This window comes from Vairimorpha ceranae (genome assembly GCF_000988165.1).
Source record: "Vairimorpha ceranae strain PA08 1199 chromosome Unknown NODE_5, whole genome shotgun sequence".
NCBI classification, from domain to species: domain Eukaryota; kingdom Fungi; phylum Microsporidia; family Nosematidae; genus Vairimorpha; species Vairimorpha ceranae.
Window position 1 is genome coordinate 45,670 of NW_020169300.1, and position 12,583 is coordinate 58,252.

Below are 12,583 nucleotides of genomic sequence, written 5' to 3' on the forward strand. Positions count from 1 at the left end.
TCATCATTTTTTTAGTGGCCAATTTCAGTTTATTGTTACAAAACTCCACATTTTGAGTATTTGTGCCAGTATTACGATCAACAAAGCAATATTTATGACAAACTGTTTGATGCTGATATATATTTAATTCATTTAGTGATGAATAAGACTTCCATTCATCTGTTACTATAATACTCCTAGGAATTACAATCTGATTTATTATATATAGTAATACTTCTGCAGAACGATTTTCAACAATAACAGAATAACCCAAAGCTAAAACAAAAAAAGTACCAACAAATACTTAAGCCCAGCACGCAGGTATGTGTCGACTATGATGATTTTTCGCATTAAAATTTAATTTTGTCTCGTCAATTTTCACGATAATGTTTGGACTGCTAAGTTTATTAAGATGATCTACAAAATATTGTTTAATCATTAAGGCTATAATTTTTTTAAAGCTAATAACAGCCCTTTTTTAATTTGGACTAGCCCTATAATAGCTGTAAACATAAGGCCTAATGAAAAATAATAGACGCCTTTAAAATAGTTTTAAGATAAATTCTAAATGACGAAAGAATAGAACTATATCTTATAGACAGAGTGGTTTGATATTTAATATATGCATATTGTATGTATCTCCACCCAAATTCATCTATATGCCGTTTACTAATCTTGAAGGCAATGTTTATATTGAAATAAATGCAAAGCTGCTGGTTTTTTAATATGTTATATCTAAATAACATTATTATGATTTCGTAGTTGCTCATCAAGGCAATTTTGTCTCCTATATTTCGATTCATTTAAAGGTTAAAAGATATGCAAAAAAGTAAAAAATAGCAGATCCATTAGACGCTCCAATGGGATCGATTATTAATCCGACCTAAAATTTTTTATTATTGATGAATTAAGTTTTGCTTTTAATAGGACTAAAACTGCAAAATGCTCATGTGCTTTTTCTTATTTCAATTGTATGTTACAGGTTTAGAGCAAAATCTCATGTAATATTTTTTATTCCTTCTTTTTATACTATTAAAATTTGTTATGGCACACTTCTTTCAATTAACTTATTAATTTTAACCATATTTAAATACAGACAAATTTGTTTTGTGCATAAAATGATAAATATTTTAATAATACTACCATTTTTAAATTAAAAAATAAAAATTCTTAAAAAAGGGGTTAAAAATTAAATCAAATTTTTCTTATCTTTTTAATATATAAAATAAATTGCATTTTAGAGCTTTGTCTTCTTTAAATGCACCAATTATATTTTTAAATTATAAAACATGATAAACTTAATATTTCTTTTTTATAAAGGCCAATCTAATTCAAATAATTATTTTATTTGGTAGTATTTCACATAAATTTACCAAATATTAAGAACCAAAATAAAATTTAAGTAAAAATTTTATACTTTTTAATAAATATTTTCTTAAACAATTAACATTAATTCTGATACTGTTTATTTGCATATTAAAAAATAAGTTCATTTTTACATTATATTTTAAATATAATGCGTAGTATTTTTACAAATAAAGTTACAAATCACCCCTTGTATGAATATTTGGTTCTTTATAATTACAGTATCCTCATTAAATCTACCGACAAGTTGATATCAGGGCAACGAGTTGGAAACCAAAAGAGAAATTGTAGAGGATATTTTGATTGAAATTCACTTTTTGATTTTTCTATATGACGATTACAAAGTGGACGAGGATGAATTTAAAATAAGACTATTGTGTTTAATTCATTCAGTCTCGGCAGCAAATTGTTGCTGCATTGATAATTGCGAATATAATTCTTTTGTGACAGATATTGTAGAGGAACACAGTGAATATCTTAATAAAATTTTTTATTAAAAATCTTTTACTTAATTTTTTTAATTAAGCATTTTTACAAAGTTTAACAAAAATTTGTGATTTTTATAATTAACTTAGATTATAATTAATTTATTAGAAGTTTTAAAGACTCTGTATCCTGTATTAAATAAAGACAATGAAAGAAAGTATTTTTAATTTTATTTAACTAAACTTTTTATCTATTAAAGTTTTTCTAATAATCTTAATATTTGTGAATTTGAAATTTTTTTAATTATTCAACCCACCTATTTACAAAACTTTATTAATTTCTTATTTTTTATTTAAGTTTGGTATTTCTAAAAAATTGGTAGGATTTCTTAGAATTAATGCCAACTTATTTCACACTGTACTTTTAAAATTCAATATAGATTATTAAAAAAATAAAAACAGGTTCTCCCAGTCCCCCGTAAAAACAACAATTTAAATAATTATATAAAAGACAAAAATTTTTCACTAGTATGCCGCTCTCTAAACATAAATTCTAATAAAATCGCCTTTCTTTAAGCTCTAGCTAATCCATTTCTTGCTTTAATTTGAGCCTTAAGCCTGTTATTATAAGAAACTACGCCTGAGTATGCACGCCAGTAATAGGATCTACAAAAAAATTGTATTTATGACAAACAGTGTAATATTCATAATCAACTGAGTTAGATAAGTTTTTATAAGCTTTCCATTCATCGTAGGGTATAATACCGCCGGCCTTAACAACAGAATTTATTATAGAAATAAGAACGGTTGCAAATATAGATTTTACAATAATAGCATATCCCAGTGCAGATTAAATGATGTATCTACGGTGCAAAAACACCAAAAGGCCTGTGAAGAGTTATTTTTATGACCAAAAACATCATAATTCAACTTGGTTTCATCTATTTGCACAAAAATATAAGGACATTCTAGTTTAATAGAATTGTTTGTGAAAAATACGGCATTTCGTTCGATATAATTTTGCTGCTTGATTAAAGGGGTTTTCCCGAAGCCTAAAAGTTTAATGATTTTATAATAATTTTTACCATACGCACAGTAATTGATTGATTTACGTATTTTTTTAATATCATTTTAAAATAGTAGAGCTAAGAATTGGAACACAGAAAGTGGTTGTCTGGTAGTTCTTACAAGCATATAAGGAGCATCTCCACTCAAACTTGTCAGGAATTTTAGAACTATGCATTAGGCGCATATTTTTATGGCAAAACTTACAAGTCTATTCACATCTGATTAAACTTCATTTAAAAATAAAGTTTACATTTCGCTTTCACCTGCTTTAATAATTTAATCTAATTCTGCTTTTTCAACGCATAAAAAGTATAAAATTTGAAAATTTAATATGATATAATATTTTTCGCTAGTCTTCGACGGTGAATTGGTAAGACTTGATCCATTAAATATCGAGCAACAACTAGCTGTTTTGTTAGTCTGCTTTAATTTTTTAAAAAGTGTTTAGGAAAAGTACTTTTTTTTATAACGTAAGTTTTACAATGAAATACAACGAAAGTATTCTAAGTCTTATCATATTTCAATGGATATGCTAATGGGATATTTGCAATTTTGAAGTATGTAAAAACATGCTTTATCTTTAAATCACAATTCTCAAAAGTAACACAGCCATTTTCAAGTTTAACTTTTGTAAGGATTTTTCTAAATTCTTGTTTAATTATTATTATTTAAGTTTACTTATTTTTTTAGAATTTTGTTTATTTTTTAAAAATTCATGCCATTTTTACTTTTTATTAAATTTGTGATTTTAATTAAATTTTTATAATGTAAAAGTCAAAAAAATTTGCTAACAGATATAAAATAAAATAAAATAAACAAATACATATTTACTGATAAATCATATGCTAGATTGTATCATGCCACTAAGATTATTATTATAAATCATAAACGTTTATTCTATTTTATTTTTAAAAATTTTATTTAGCTAATTATAGATTTTTAGAAAGATTTTTAAATATACCCCTCAAAATGTTTAAATTCTTTTACTTTTTTACAGGCATATGTACCTCAACAAATAATGAATCGATCAATACTACGGAATCTGTTGCAAGTGATATAAATGAAAATATCAAAAAAATAAATATCAATATAATCAAATTCTAAAGGGAAACGATAGCACAAATCAATTTTTAGGACAAGAGAACTGTAAGCTGGGGAAAACAAATGGAAATACCTTAGATTTAGAAAAAGAAATACAATTTAACAATAGAATAAGCTCTACCGCAGATAATCCCATTTTTTATACAATGAATTTTAAGTGCTTTCAAGATAATAACAACACTACAAATAATGAACCTGTTGAAAACCCTAACATGAAAAAACGTAAATTAGATGGTAATAGTAAATTTGTAACGCTTGAAAATAAAGAACATCCATTACAAATTTTTCAAAATAGTCCAAAGATATACTATGGTAGTACATCTAACTGTTTTAAATCTCAAAAACAGTATGATGGATTATTAAACTCTGATAAAGCGATAAATGACCAAAGTGAAAATAAAAATTGTATAGATATTATAATATATAAAGATAACAATGATTTACTGAATAAGATTTATAATTATTATACTGAAATATTTAATATGTATCTAATTTCTATAAAAAATTTAAATAACAATCCTGTATTTCAAAATGAAAGAGTACAATTTAATAACCAACAATTGACAAATTTAGATATATTTTTGGATTTTTTTAAAGAGATTCTAGGTCATGGTAAATCTTTATTTGACAAAGCCAAAAATGAGAAAATTTCAATTCCAAAAAAAGATTTCTTTTTTGGAAATATAGACAAAAAATTTCTATCTGAATTATCAAAGCTTAAAACCCTATATGATTCGAAGGGAAGAACCATAAACAATAGCATTGAACGTCATATAAAAAATATAGAAGAGAATTCTTTTTTTAAAGAATCTTCATGTGAGTCCATTAAAAGATTAATAATAGAATGCAATATGTTTATAAAAGAGGTAGTAAAGCATTTCATGTATTTTAAATCGGCTGTTTACTTGAATGAGAAAAATTTAAGTTTAATTTATTATGAATGTAAAGATATCTCACAAAGATTTGCAGTTATTTCACGAGATGTACATCTAGAATGTATTGTTGTAATTATAAAAATGCTAATTGAAAGATTAGAACACTTTCGAGATTTTTTAGGTAAGATAAATCGTAATTTAATTATGTTTTTTAATTCTGTGGCATGTTTGTCTACAGATATTAAATGGTTAATTTCCTCTTTAAAAGACATTATGGATAGTATTGATAAAAAATATGAATGTAGAGAGCTTAACTAATATATTTTATAAATATTAAATTTATTAGACGTTTTTATATTATGTTAAAAAAATATCTTTGCATTATTTTACAATTAATAAAAAAAATTATCATTCTTATGCATATATTCAGTCTAAAGTACTTAAGATGACAGTGTAAAGCTTAACTGTGGAAAACCCGAGGAAAATTCAACTAAAAAAGGTGTTTAGATATAAATGAGTGAACAAAAAAAAGAAGTTGAACCAATTGATAGGCAGGTACTTACTGAACATTATGTGTATATAATAAAAAATTAATATTATTATATCTAAAGTAAATTATTTTTATACTTTCATTAGTATTGCTATTAGAATAGTAAATTACAACTTAGAAAGAACAAATAAATCACAGTAAGATAAGGCTTATTGAAAATTTTCATAGTAAATATAATAAAAAATGTATTGCAGTATACAATAATTTATGTATTATAACTTAACTTTCTTTTAATAAAAAATTTTACAAATTTTAAATAGAAAGGTCAAAAAATAAATAAATGTTCAGATTCAAACTTTTTATATATATTGACTAGCTTGGCTATACCATTTTAATGTGATGAAAAAACGATAAATCTCTTTTTCTTAGTTTACGTTATGTCTTTGAGCTTGTATGTATTGTTCAATAGTATAAAATGCACTCTTAATCAATAATTTACCTTTACAATAGTCACTGTTCTATGATTTAAATTTTTTGATAAAATTAAAGGAGATGCACAAAAATATTGTGCTGTGCTTACAGAAATAAACTTAACGCTAGCTGCCTTTTTCACTAAATTATTTTTGTACCCCTAAGATGAAAATCAACCTTAGTAAAAATATTATAAAAAGCATAAGAGATGGATTAAAAATTGGATATGAAAGCTATTTTTATAATTTTTTAATCATTTTTTTTTAACTTTAATAGATGGAGATGTTATAAAAGAAGTTGTAAATCTTAGGTGCTAAGTAACCTATAAAATTAACCTATATCTCTATCTGAGCATAACCATTTGGCTAATGAAAATAAAATTTTATAAACTATAATATTAGAAGAAGCACTCATATTACGTGTTTAGAATCGTCAAAGGATATTATTTTTAATGTTTTATAAAAAAATGATGAAAGTGAAATAGAAATCAAATACAAATATTAAATAGATAAAATTATTAAATTTGGAAAATTTAATAATTTTTCACTATCTTCTGATTATGATATTCCAAAAGGATTATTATACACAGTAAGTGGCAAGCCATTTTTGCTTTTTGATACCGGGATGGATGATTCTGAAAGAATTTAAATCTTCTTGGCAAATGAAAATATTGAACATCTCAAAAACAACACTATTATATGTTGTGATGGGACTTTTAAGACTGCTCCAACTAGCTTTGAACAAATATTTACTTTTCAATGTAGATTTTTAATGAATTTAAGTCTTTGGTATATTGTATTATGAAGAGAAGAATTACAGCTTGTTATATTAAAACTTTGACATAGTTAAGAGATGTTAAACTGACAGATAAACATAACATAATTTTGGACTTTAAACAAAATTCGTTAAAAGCCTTTTAATTAATTTTTACTAATAATCAATGTATGGACGTGTACTTCATCTAGGCCAAATTTTTGAAAAAAAATCACGCAGGCGGGTATGCAAGTAAATATAAAAGCGACAAAAGTTTTCGTTTAAATATAAAAATGCTTCTGTCGTTGACGTTTGTATCACCTTCTTTTGTATTGTTAGAGACTATAAGGCTTAAAAATTATTTTTGACTGAAAAATGCAGTTTATCATTGAAAATTTTTGACTAGTTTTATAATTTGTATCTTTTTAATGATGCAAATACAAACAATTGCATTGGCTTTTGCAATGCTTATAAAAGAACTATAAACAATACTCCTAAAACAAATAGTTTACGAGGATTTCAAAGACAATTGAATTCATTTACTAATAGTTAAGATTCAGTAATTTCGCTATTTTTCTAAAACTTTAAAAAAAGAAATTTTAGCAGAAAATTTTTTCATTACTTTCTTGTACAAATGAGATAGGAAAAAAAGACAAAATGCATGCTATAGTCTGTGATTATGAAAAATATTTCGGAAATGATTGCTTAAAATGCATTGCTTTAAACTTTAATTCAACTGAACTATTTAATTTTATGAAACATTATTTAAACTTTTAAAATTGAATTATTTGCCAGGAATGCGGCCAATGGAGAGGTAGATCTCATCACATTAAGTATACGTGGGCCTATTCCTGACGTTCCGTAAGATTTGAAATTGGAATGAGAAATAGTATATTTTAAATGATATCTATTTACATTTCTCCGAGATGTTCTTTGAGGACTATCTTTTCTAAATCTTTCGGTTTGACCGACTCATTGATTATCTCCTTGTGTATACATAGTATTAAGGGTAAATTTCTTTTTATAATTTTATTTGTTGACACAACAAACATACATAAAGAAGAAACATATGGTAGAAAAAATTACTACAAAAATATAAAAAGGGCATCATTTTTAATAAAAATTGCTCCCAAAATTCTCCACCATAAAAATTCTTTTTTTATAACAAAGAAGTACAAAAATTATTTAGTTAAAAAAGCGGCAAGCCTAAACTTCACAATAATCCTAAGTTGTATTTTACTTTTTTAAATATAAAATTAAGTTAGAATTTGACAAAATTTTAATAAAAAGATTAAAAAATTAACTTAATATTATAATTCAAACTGTAATATATACTAGCTTATAATTTTCAGTATAAACAAAATTTAATAAAATGTTTGCTTTCTTTTATTTCAATTGTATGTTACAGGTTTAGAGCAAAATCTCATGTAATATTTTTTATTCCTTCTTTTTATACTATTAAAATTTGTTATGGCACACTTCTTTCAATTAACTTATTAATTTTAACCATATTTAAATACAGACAAATTTGTTTTGTGCACAAAATGATAAATATTTTAATAATACTACCATTTTTAAATTAAAAAATAAAAATTCTTAAAAAAGGGGTTAAAAATTAAATCAAATTTTTCTTATCTTTTTAATATATAAAATAAATTGCATTTTAGAGCTTTGTCTTCTTTAAATGCACCAATTATATTTTTAAATTATAAAACATGATAAACTTAATATTTCTTTTTTATAAAGGCCAATCTAATTCAAATAATTATTTTATTTGGTAGTATTTCACATAAATTTACCAAATATTAAGAACCAAAATAAAATTTAAGTAAAAATTTTATACTTTTTAATAAATATTTTCTTAAACAATTAACATTAATTCTGATACTGTTTATTTGCATATTAAAAAATAAGTTCATTTTTACATTATATTTTAAATATAATGCGTAGTATTTTTACAAATAAAGTTACAAATCACCCCCTTGTATGAATATTTGGTTCTTTATAATTACAGTATCCTCATTAAATCTACCGACAAGTTGTTATCAGGGCAGCGAGTTGGAAACTAAAAGAGAAATTGTGAAAGAATTTGTGGTTGAGATTCGCAAATTGTATGCTTTATATGAGGATTACAAAGTGGACGAGGATGAATTTAAAAAAAGACTATTGTGTTTAGTTAATTCAATCTCGGCAGCAAATTGCTGCTGCATTGATAATTGCGAATATTATTCTTTTGTGCGAACTAATATCGAGGAACACATTGAATATCTTGAAGAAGTTTTTTATTAAAAATTTTTTACTTAATTTTTTTAATTAAGCATTTTTACAAAGTTTAACAAAAATTTGTAATTTTTATAATTATCTCAGATTTTAATTTATTAAAAATTTAATTAAGTCTGTGTTCTGCATTGAAGACCATAAAAGTACTTTATATTTAGATAAAAAAATCATAACATGCTTACTTGTATTAATTGGTGAAATTAGAAACTATTTTACAAATATAAAACTTATTAAACATTAATCTTAAAAAGTAATTGGTGCGTTTTTATTTTTTTTAGATTTATCTAAAACAGAAGCTACAAATAGATAAAAAATTATTTAAATATGAAATAAAATAAACAATTAAATAGTCTTTAAACTTTATTAGTTTGGTCATGTACTCCCTAAAGAATAATTCTCTGCATGATATTTCCGTCAAAATTATATTCAACTAAACTCTTTAATATTGTCGCGAGCCACGCTGATGACGCTTGGAGATTTGGCTGGAACTGGTTCTAGAAAAGTTGAACACGCTTTTCTAAAAAATTTAAATATAATTATTTGCAAAAAGTTTTGAAAGATCTATCTCTTTTAGACGCACTAGAAGACCCCGTAGACCAGATACATTTTAAATTTATAATTAAAAGAAGAATTTAGCAAAAATAGTTTAAATTTTTTTGTTTATGTTTATATGCATTTATTTTGTGATAATAATTGAATAAATTGAAAATTATATAATTTAGTACTATATCTAATTTCTCTAATTTATGTTATACTAAAAAAATAATATAACTATACACCTATTCAAAAAATAAATCTAAAAAATTAGCAATATATATTGTCGCGCGCACAGAGCGCGACCATGCTTTTTTTTATTTTTTTAAAACTCAAAATTTACATTTTTGTATCGATTTGAACTTTCGTATTATATATCTTATATTATTTATATTGATTATTCTTATGTAGGTGATAATGTCATATAGAAATTCGCTTTCCTATATTAATTACGATTTTAAATGTATTACACACCACATAAACAAACTAATCAATACAGATAGATACATATATAATATATATATGTATTCTACAGAATTACTACCCGTCAGCTTTTTACGAACGCAAGACACAATTTCCTTCAGGGATTTAAATAAAGGCTTGTCTATACGCCTTTGCAGGCCACCGTGCGAATTGAACATATACAACAACAAGGTCTAAGTTTTTTTGAAATAACAACTTGACCATAGTTACTGCTAATTTGATTTGGATTTTATAAAAAATAATACACAAGGAAATTTTTTAAATTATTCTTATGAGGCCTACGATCAAACCACAAGAAGAATACGATAACATCGTAAATATTCTTAAGGCGAAAATACGACAGTAGATGGCAACAAACATACTAAGTATTGTTTGAAAAGGAAGGCCGAGCTGTTTATCTTGATAGATAATTTACTTTATCTGAAAGATACAGAAAATGGTCATAAACGGGTGTTTAAGAAGAAGCAGTAATTTTTATAAAAACAGAAGTACAAAAACTGCACAATCAAAACCATTATGGTCATAATCGTCTTTAATAGTTGTGCAAAGAATTTTACTTTTCAATTCCTAGATGTGCTGTTAGAAAGGTTTGTAATGAGTGTAATATCTACTTACAAGCTAAGCCACTGAAGATAAAGGAGAAGTTTAAGCATATTTTGGCTAAGAAACCCTTTGAGAGATTAATCATTGATCTTGTTGATATAAGGACTTACGCAGAACAAAATAATTTTTTTAGTTGAATACTTATAAGTATAACTGTATATTCTAAATATACAATTACTTATGCCATCAAAAGTAAGACTGCAGCTAAGGTTCTTTCAAATCTTAACATGACTTTTTATAAACTTGATGATCCTCAAATAATTCATTGTGATAACGGAAAAGAATTTAGAAACTCTTGTTTGATTGATTTTTGTAAGGAAAAAAACATTATTCTGATACATGTAAGGCCGAGACATTCACAAGGTCAAATCGAACGATTTAACCAAACACTTACACGTTATTTGCAAAAGCATCTGTGTAATGGCGTGTTTGCTACCGGTAAAAATTGGACTGCGCTTTTGGATAAGGTGTTTTATGAGTATAATATAGCTATACATTCTGCAACTAATAAGTCACCTTTCAATCCATTTTTGATAGAAATGGGTTCAATACTGTAACATGTCCTATAGATAGTAGCATTGTTGATTCGGATAAGAATCATATTGATATACAAGTTAAAATATTGAAGAGGATAATAATAAGGACATTAGTACAGTTGGAACAAAACATGGGTTTATTTATTATAAAATATTTACAGAAGACAAATCAAATGTCTCACAGTGCAGAATAATTATTTGACAGCTAAGTATTCCTACAATATCTTCTTCTTATAATTTACACAGAACTTAGGAAACAGATTTATGTCCCTTGAGCGATTGTGATCTACCTAGCCACTGGCCTTATTCCTGACATTTACTTTGCTTTTATATCTAAGCTTCTATTACAGCCAAGAGTAAATATCATGGGAGGTTACATTATTTTCCTCTTTAATATTCTAATGAAGAACTATTACGAATCTTCTTGCAGATAATCAAGTTATTCCAAATTTTGAGTTCTTTTTTAAATTGTAATGACATAAAAGACTATACCATTTTATGTTACTATATATTGAAACTTCTTTGTTTACACTATAATTTAATAATAATAATTATAATATTTAAATTTTAATAATATATTAAAAAAAATATTTCAAAAAGAAAAGTAATGAACTTTTAAAGAAATCCTAAAATTTATTAAATAAATAATATTGTCGTATTTATGGTAAAGCAATTCCTATTTAAAAAAATCCCTGAGTAAATTCTTTATTAATGGTTCTCTATGGCTTTATTTACCAGATTGGTTCTTGTAATTAATGTTACTAATTTTACTATTAAAATGCTCTTCTAATACTTTCTTTTTTTTTGTCGGATATAAAATAAAAATTTATTTTTCTAGAAAATTCATAATTTTTTAAGCATTAAAAATTAAATTTTGTTGCATGTGAAAAAATACCACAAATATGAATAAAAATAATTTAACTAAAACAAAAATTTACAATAAAAGCCTTTTAAAGCTTTTATTAAAAAATGGCCATGTTTCTTTTTGACTTTGTGATAATAAATTACTAATATTTAATATTTGTTAAAATTATATATATAAGATTTTTTGCCATTAACGGTGTGTTATACTTAGATACTTAATTATTTTTATTGTTTACATAACACTAAACGTAATATTTATCTTACTCAATATTACAATTATTATTATAGCTTAAGGTAAATTTTCTTAATTAATGTATCAAACCATTGTTTATTTGTGTATTTAAAATATTAATAAGTTTGCAATGGATACCCAGAAGATATTCATATGAAAAGCTACAAAAACTATCAAAATAAACAAAATTCTTTAAAAGCTTTTAAAATCTAGCACTATGTAAGTATTATTTAAAAAATTTATTATTTATACCTTTATTTTTAATTGAATGAGTGATAATTGCGCAATAAAGATTTTGAAATAAACAACATTTAAAAGCAACTTTTACTTTATTTATATTAACATTTTATTAACTAAACTGATAAAGTTTATTTGACAACTAAACAATTAATGAAATTTTATACGAAAAACAAGCTTTTTACATTATTTTTTATAATTGACTTAATTTAAAATTTTAAAAAATGTTATAAGAAAAGTTGGCTTTTTACTAATAACAAACCAATTCTAACTATCAATAAAAAGAT

At 24.3% G+C, this 12,583-nt stretch overlaps 5 protein-coding genes across 5 annotated transcripts; all 5 read left to right on the forward strand.

The window, feature by feature from the left end:
• Nucleotides 1-1,495: 1,495 nt before the first annotated feature.
• AAJ76_500047165 (hypothetical protein) lies at nt 1,496-1,651 on the forward strand (the record flags this gene model as incomplete). Its single annotated transcript, XM_024475859.1, has 1 exon — nt 1,496-1,651. The coding sequence occupies one exon, from the start codon at nt 1,496-1,498 to the stop codon at nt 1,649-1,651; it is 156 nt and encodes a 51-aa protein (XP_024331971.1).
• Nucleotides 1,652-4,084: 2,433 nt separating this feature from the next.
• AAJ76_500049754 (hypothetical protein) lies at nt 4,085-5,131 on the forward strand (the record flags this gene model as incomplete). The annotated part of the gene is made up of 1 exon (XM_024475861.1): nt 4,085-5,131. One exon carries the CDS (start codon nt 4,085-4,087, stop codon nt 5,129-5,131), a length of 1,047 nt encoding a protein of 348 aa, XP_024331972.1.
• A 1,271-nt stretch (nt 5,132-6,402) lies between these two features.
• On the forward strand, nt 6,403-6,546 carry AAJ76_500052072 (hypothetical protein; the record flags this gene model as incomplete). The annotated part of the gene is made up of 1 exon (XM_024475862.1): nt 6,403-6,546. One exon carries the CDS (start codon nt 6,403-6,405, stop codon nt 6,544-6,546), a length of 144 nt encoding a protein of 47 aa, XP_024331973.1.
• A 1,967-nt stretch (nt 6,547-8,513) lies between these two features.
• On the forward strand, nt 8,514-8,816 carry AAJ76_500054183 (hypothetical protein; the record flags this gene model as incomplete). The annotated part of the gene is made up of 1 exon (XM_024475864.1): nt 8,514-8,816. The coding sequence occupies one exon, from the start codon at nt 8,514-8,516 to the stop codon at nt 8,814-8,816; it is 303 nt and encodes a 100-aa protein (XP_024331974.1).
• Nucleotides 8,817-10,654: 1,838 nt separating this feature from the next.
• Nucleotides 10,655-10,984, forward strand: AAJ76_500056324 (hypothetical protein; the record flags this gene model as incomplete). The annotated part of the gene is made up of 1 exon (XM_024475865.1): nt 10,655-10,984. One exon carries the CDS (start codon nt 10,655-10,657, stop codon nt 10,982-10,984), a length of 330 nt encoding a protein of 109 aa, XP_024331975.1.
• Nucleotides 10,985-12,583: the final 1,599 nt, after the last annotated feature.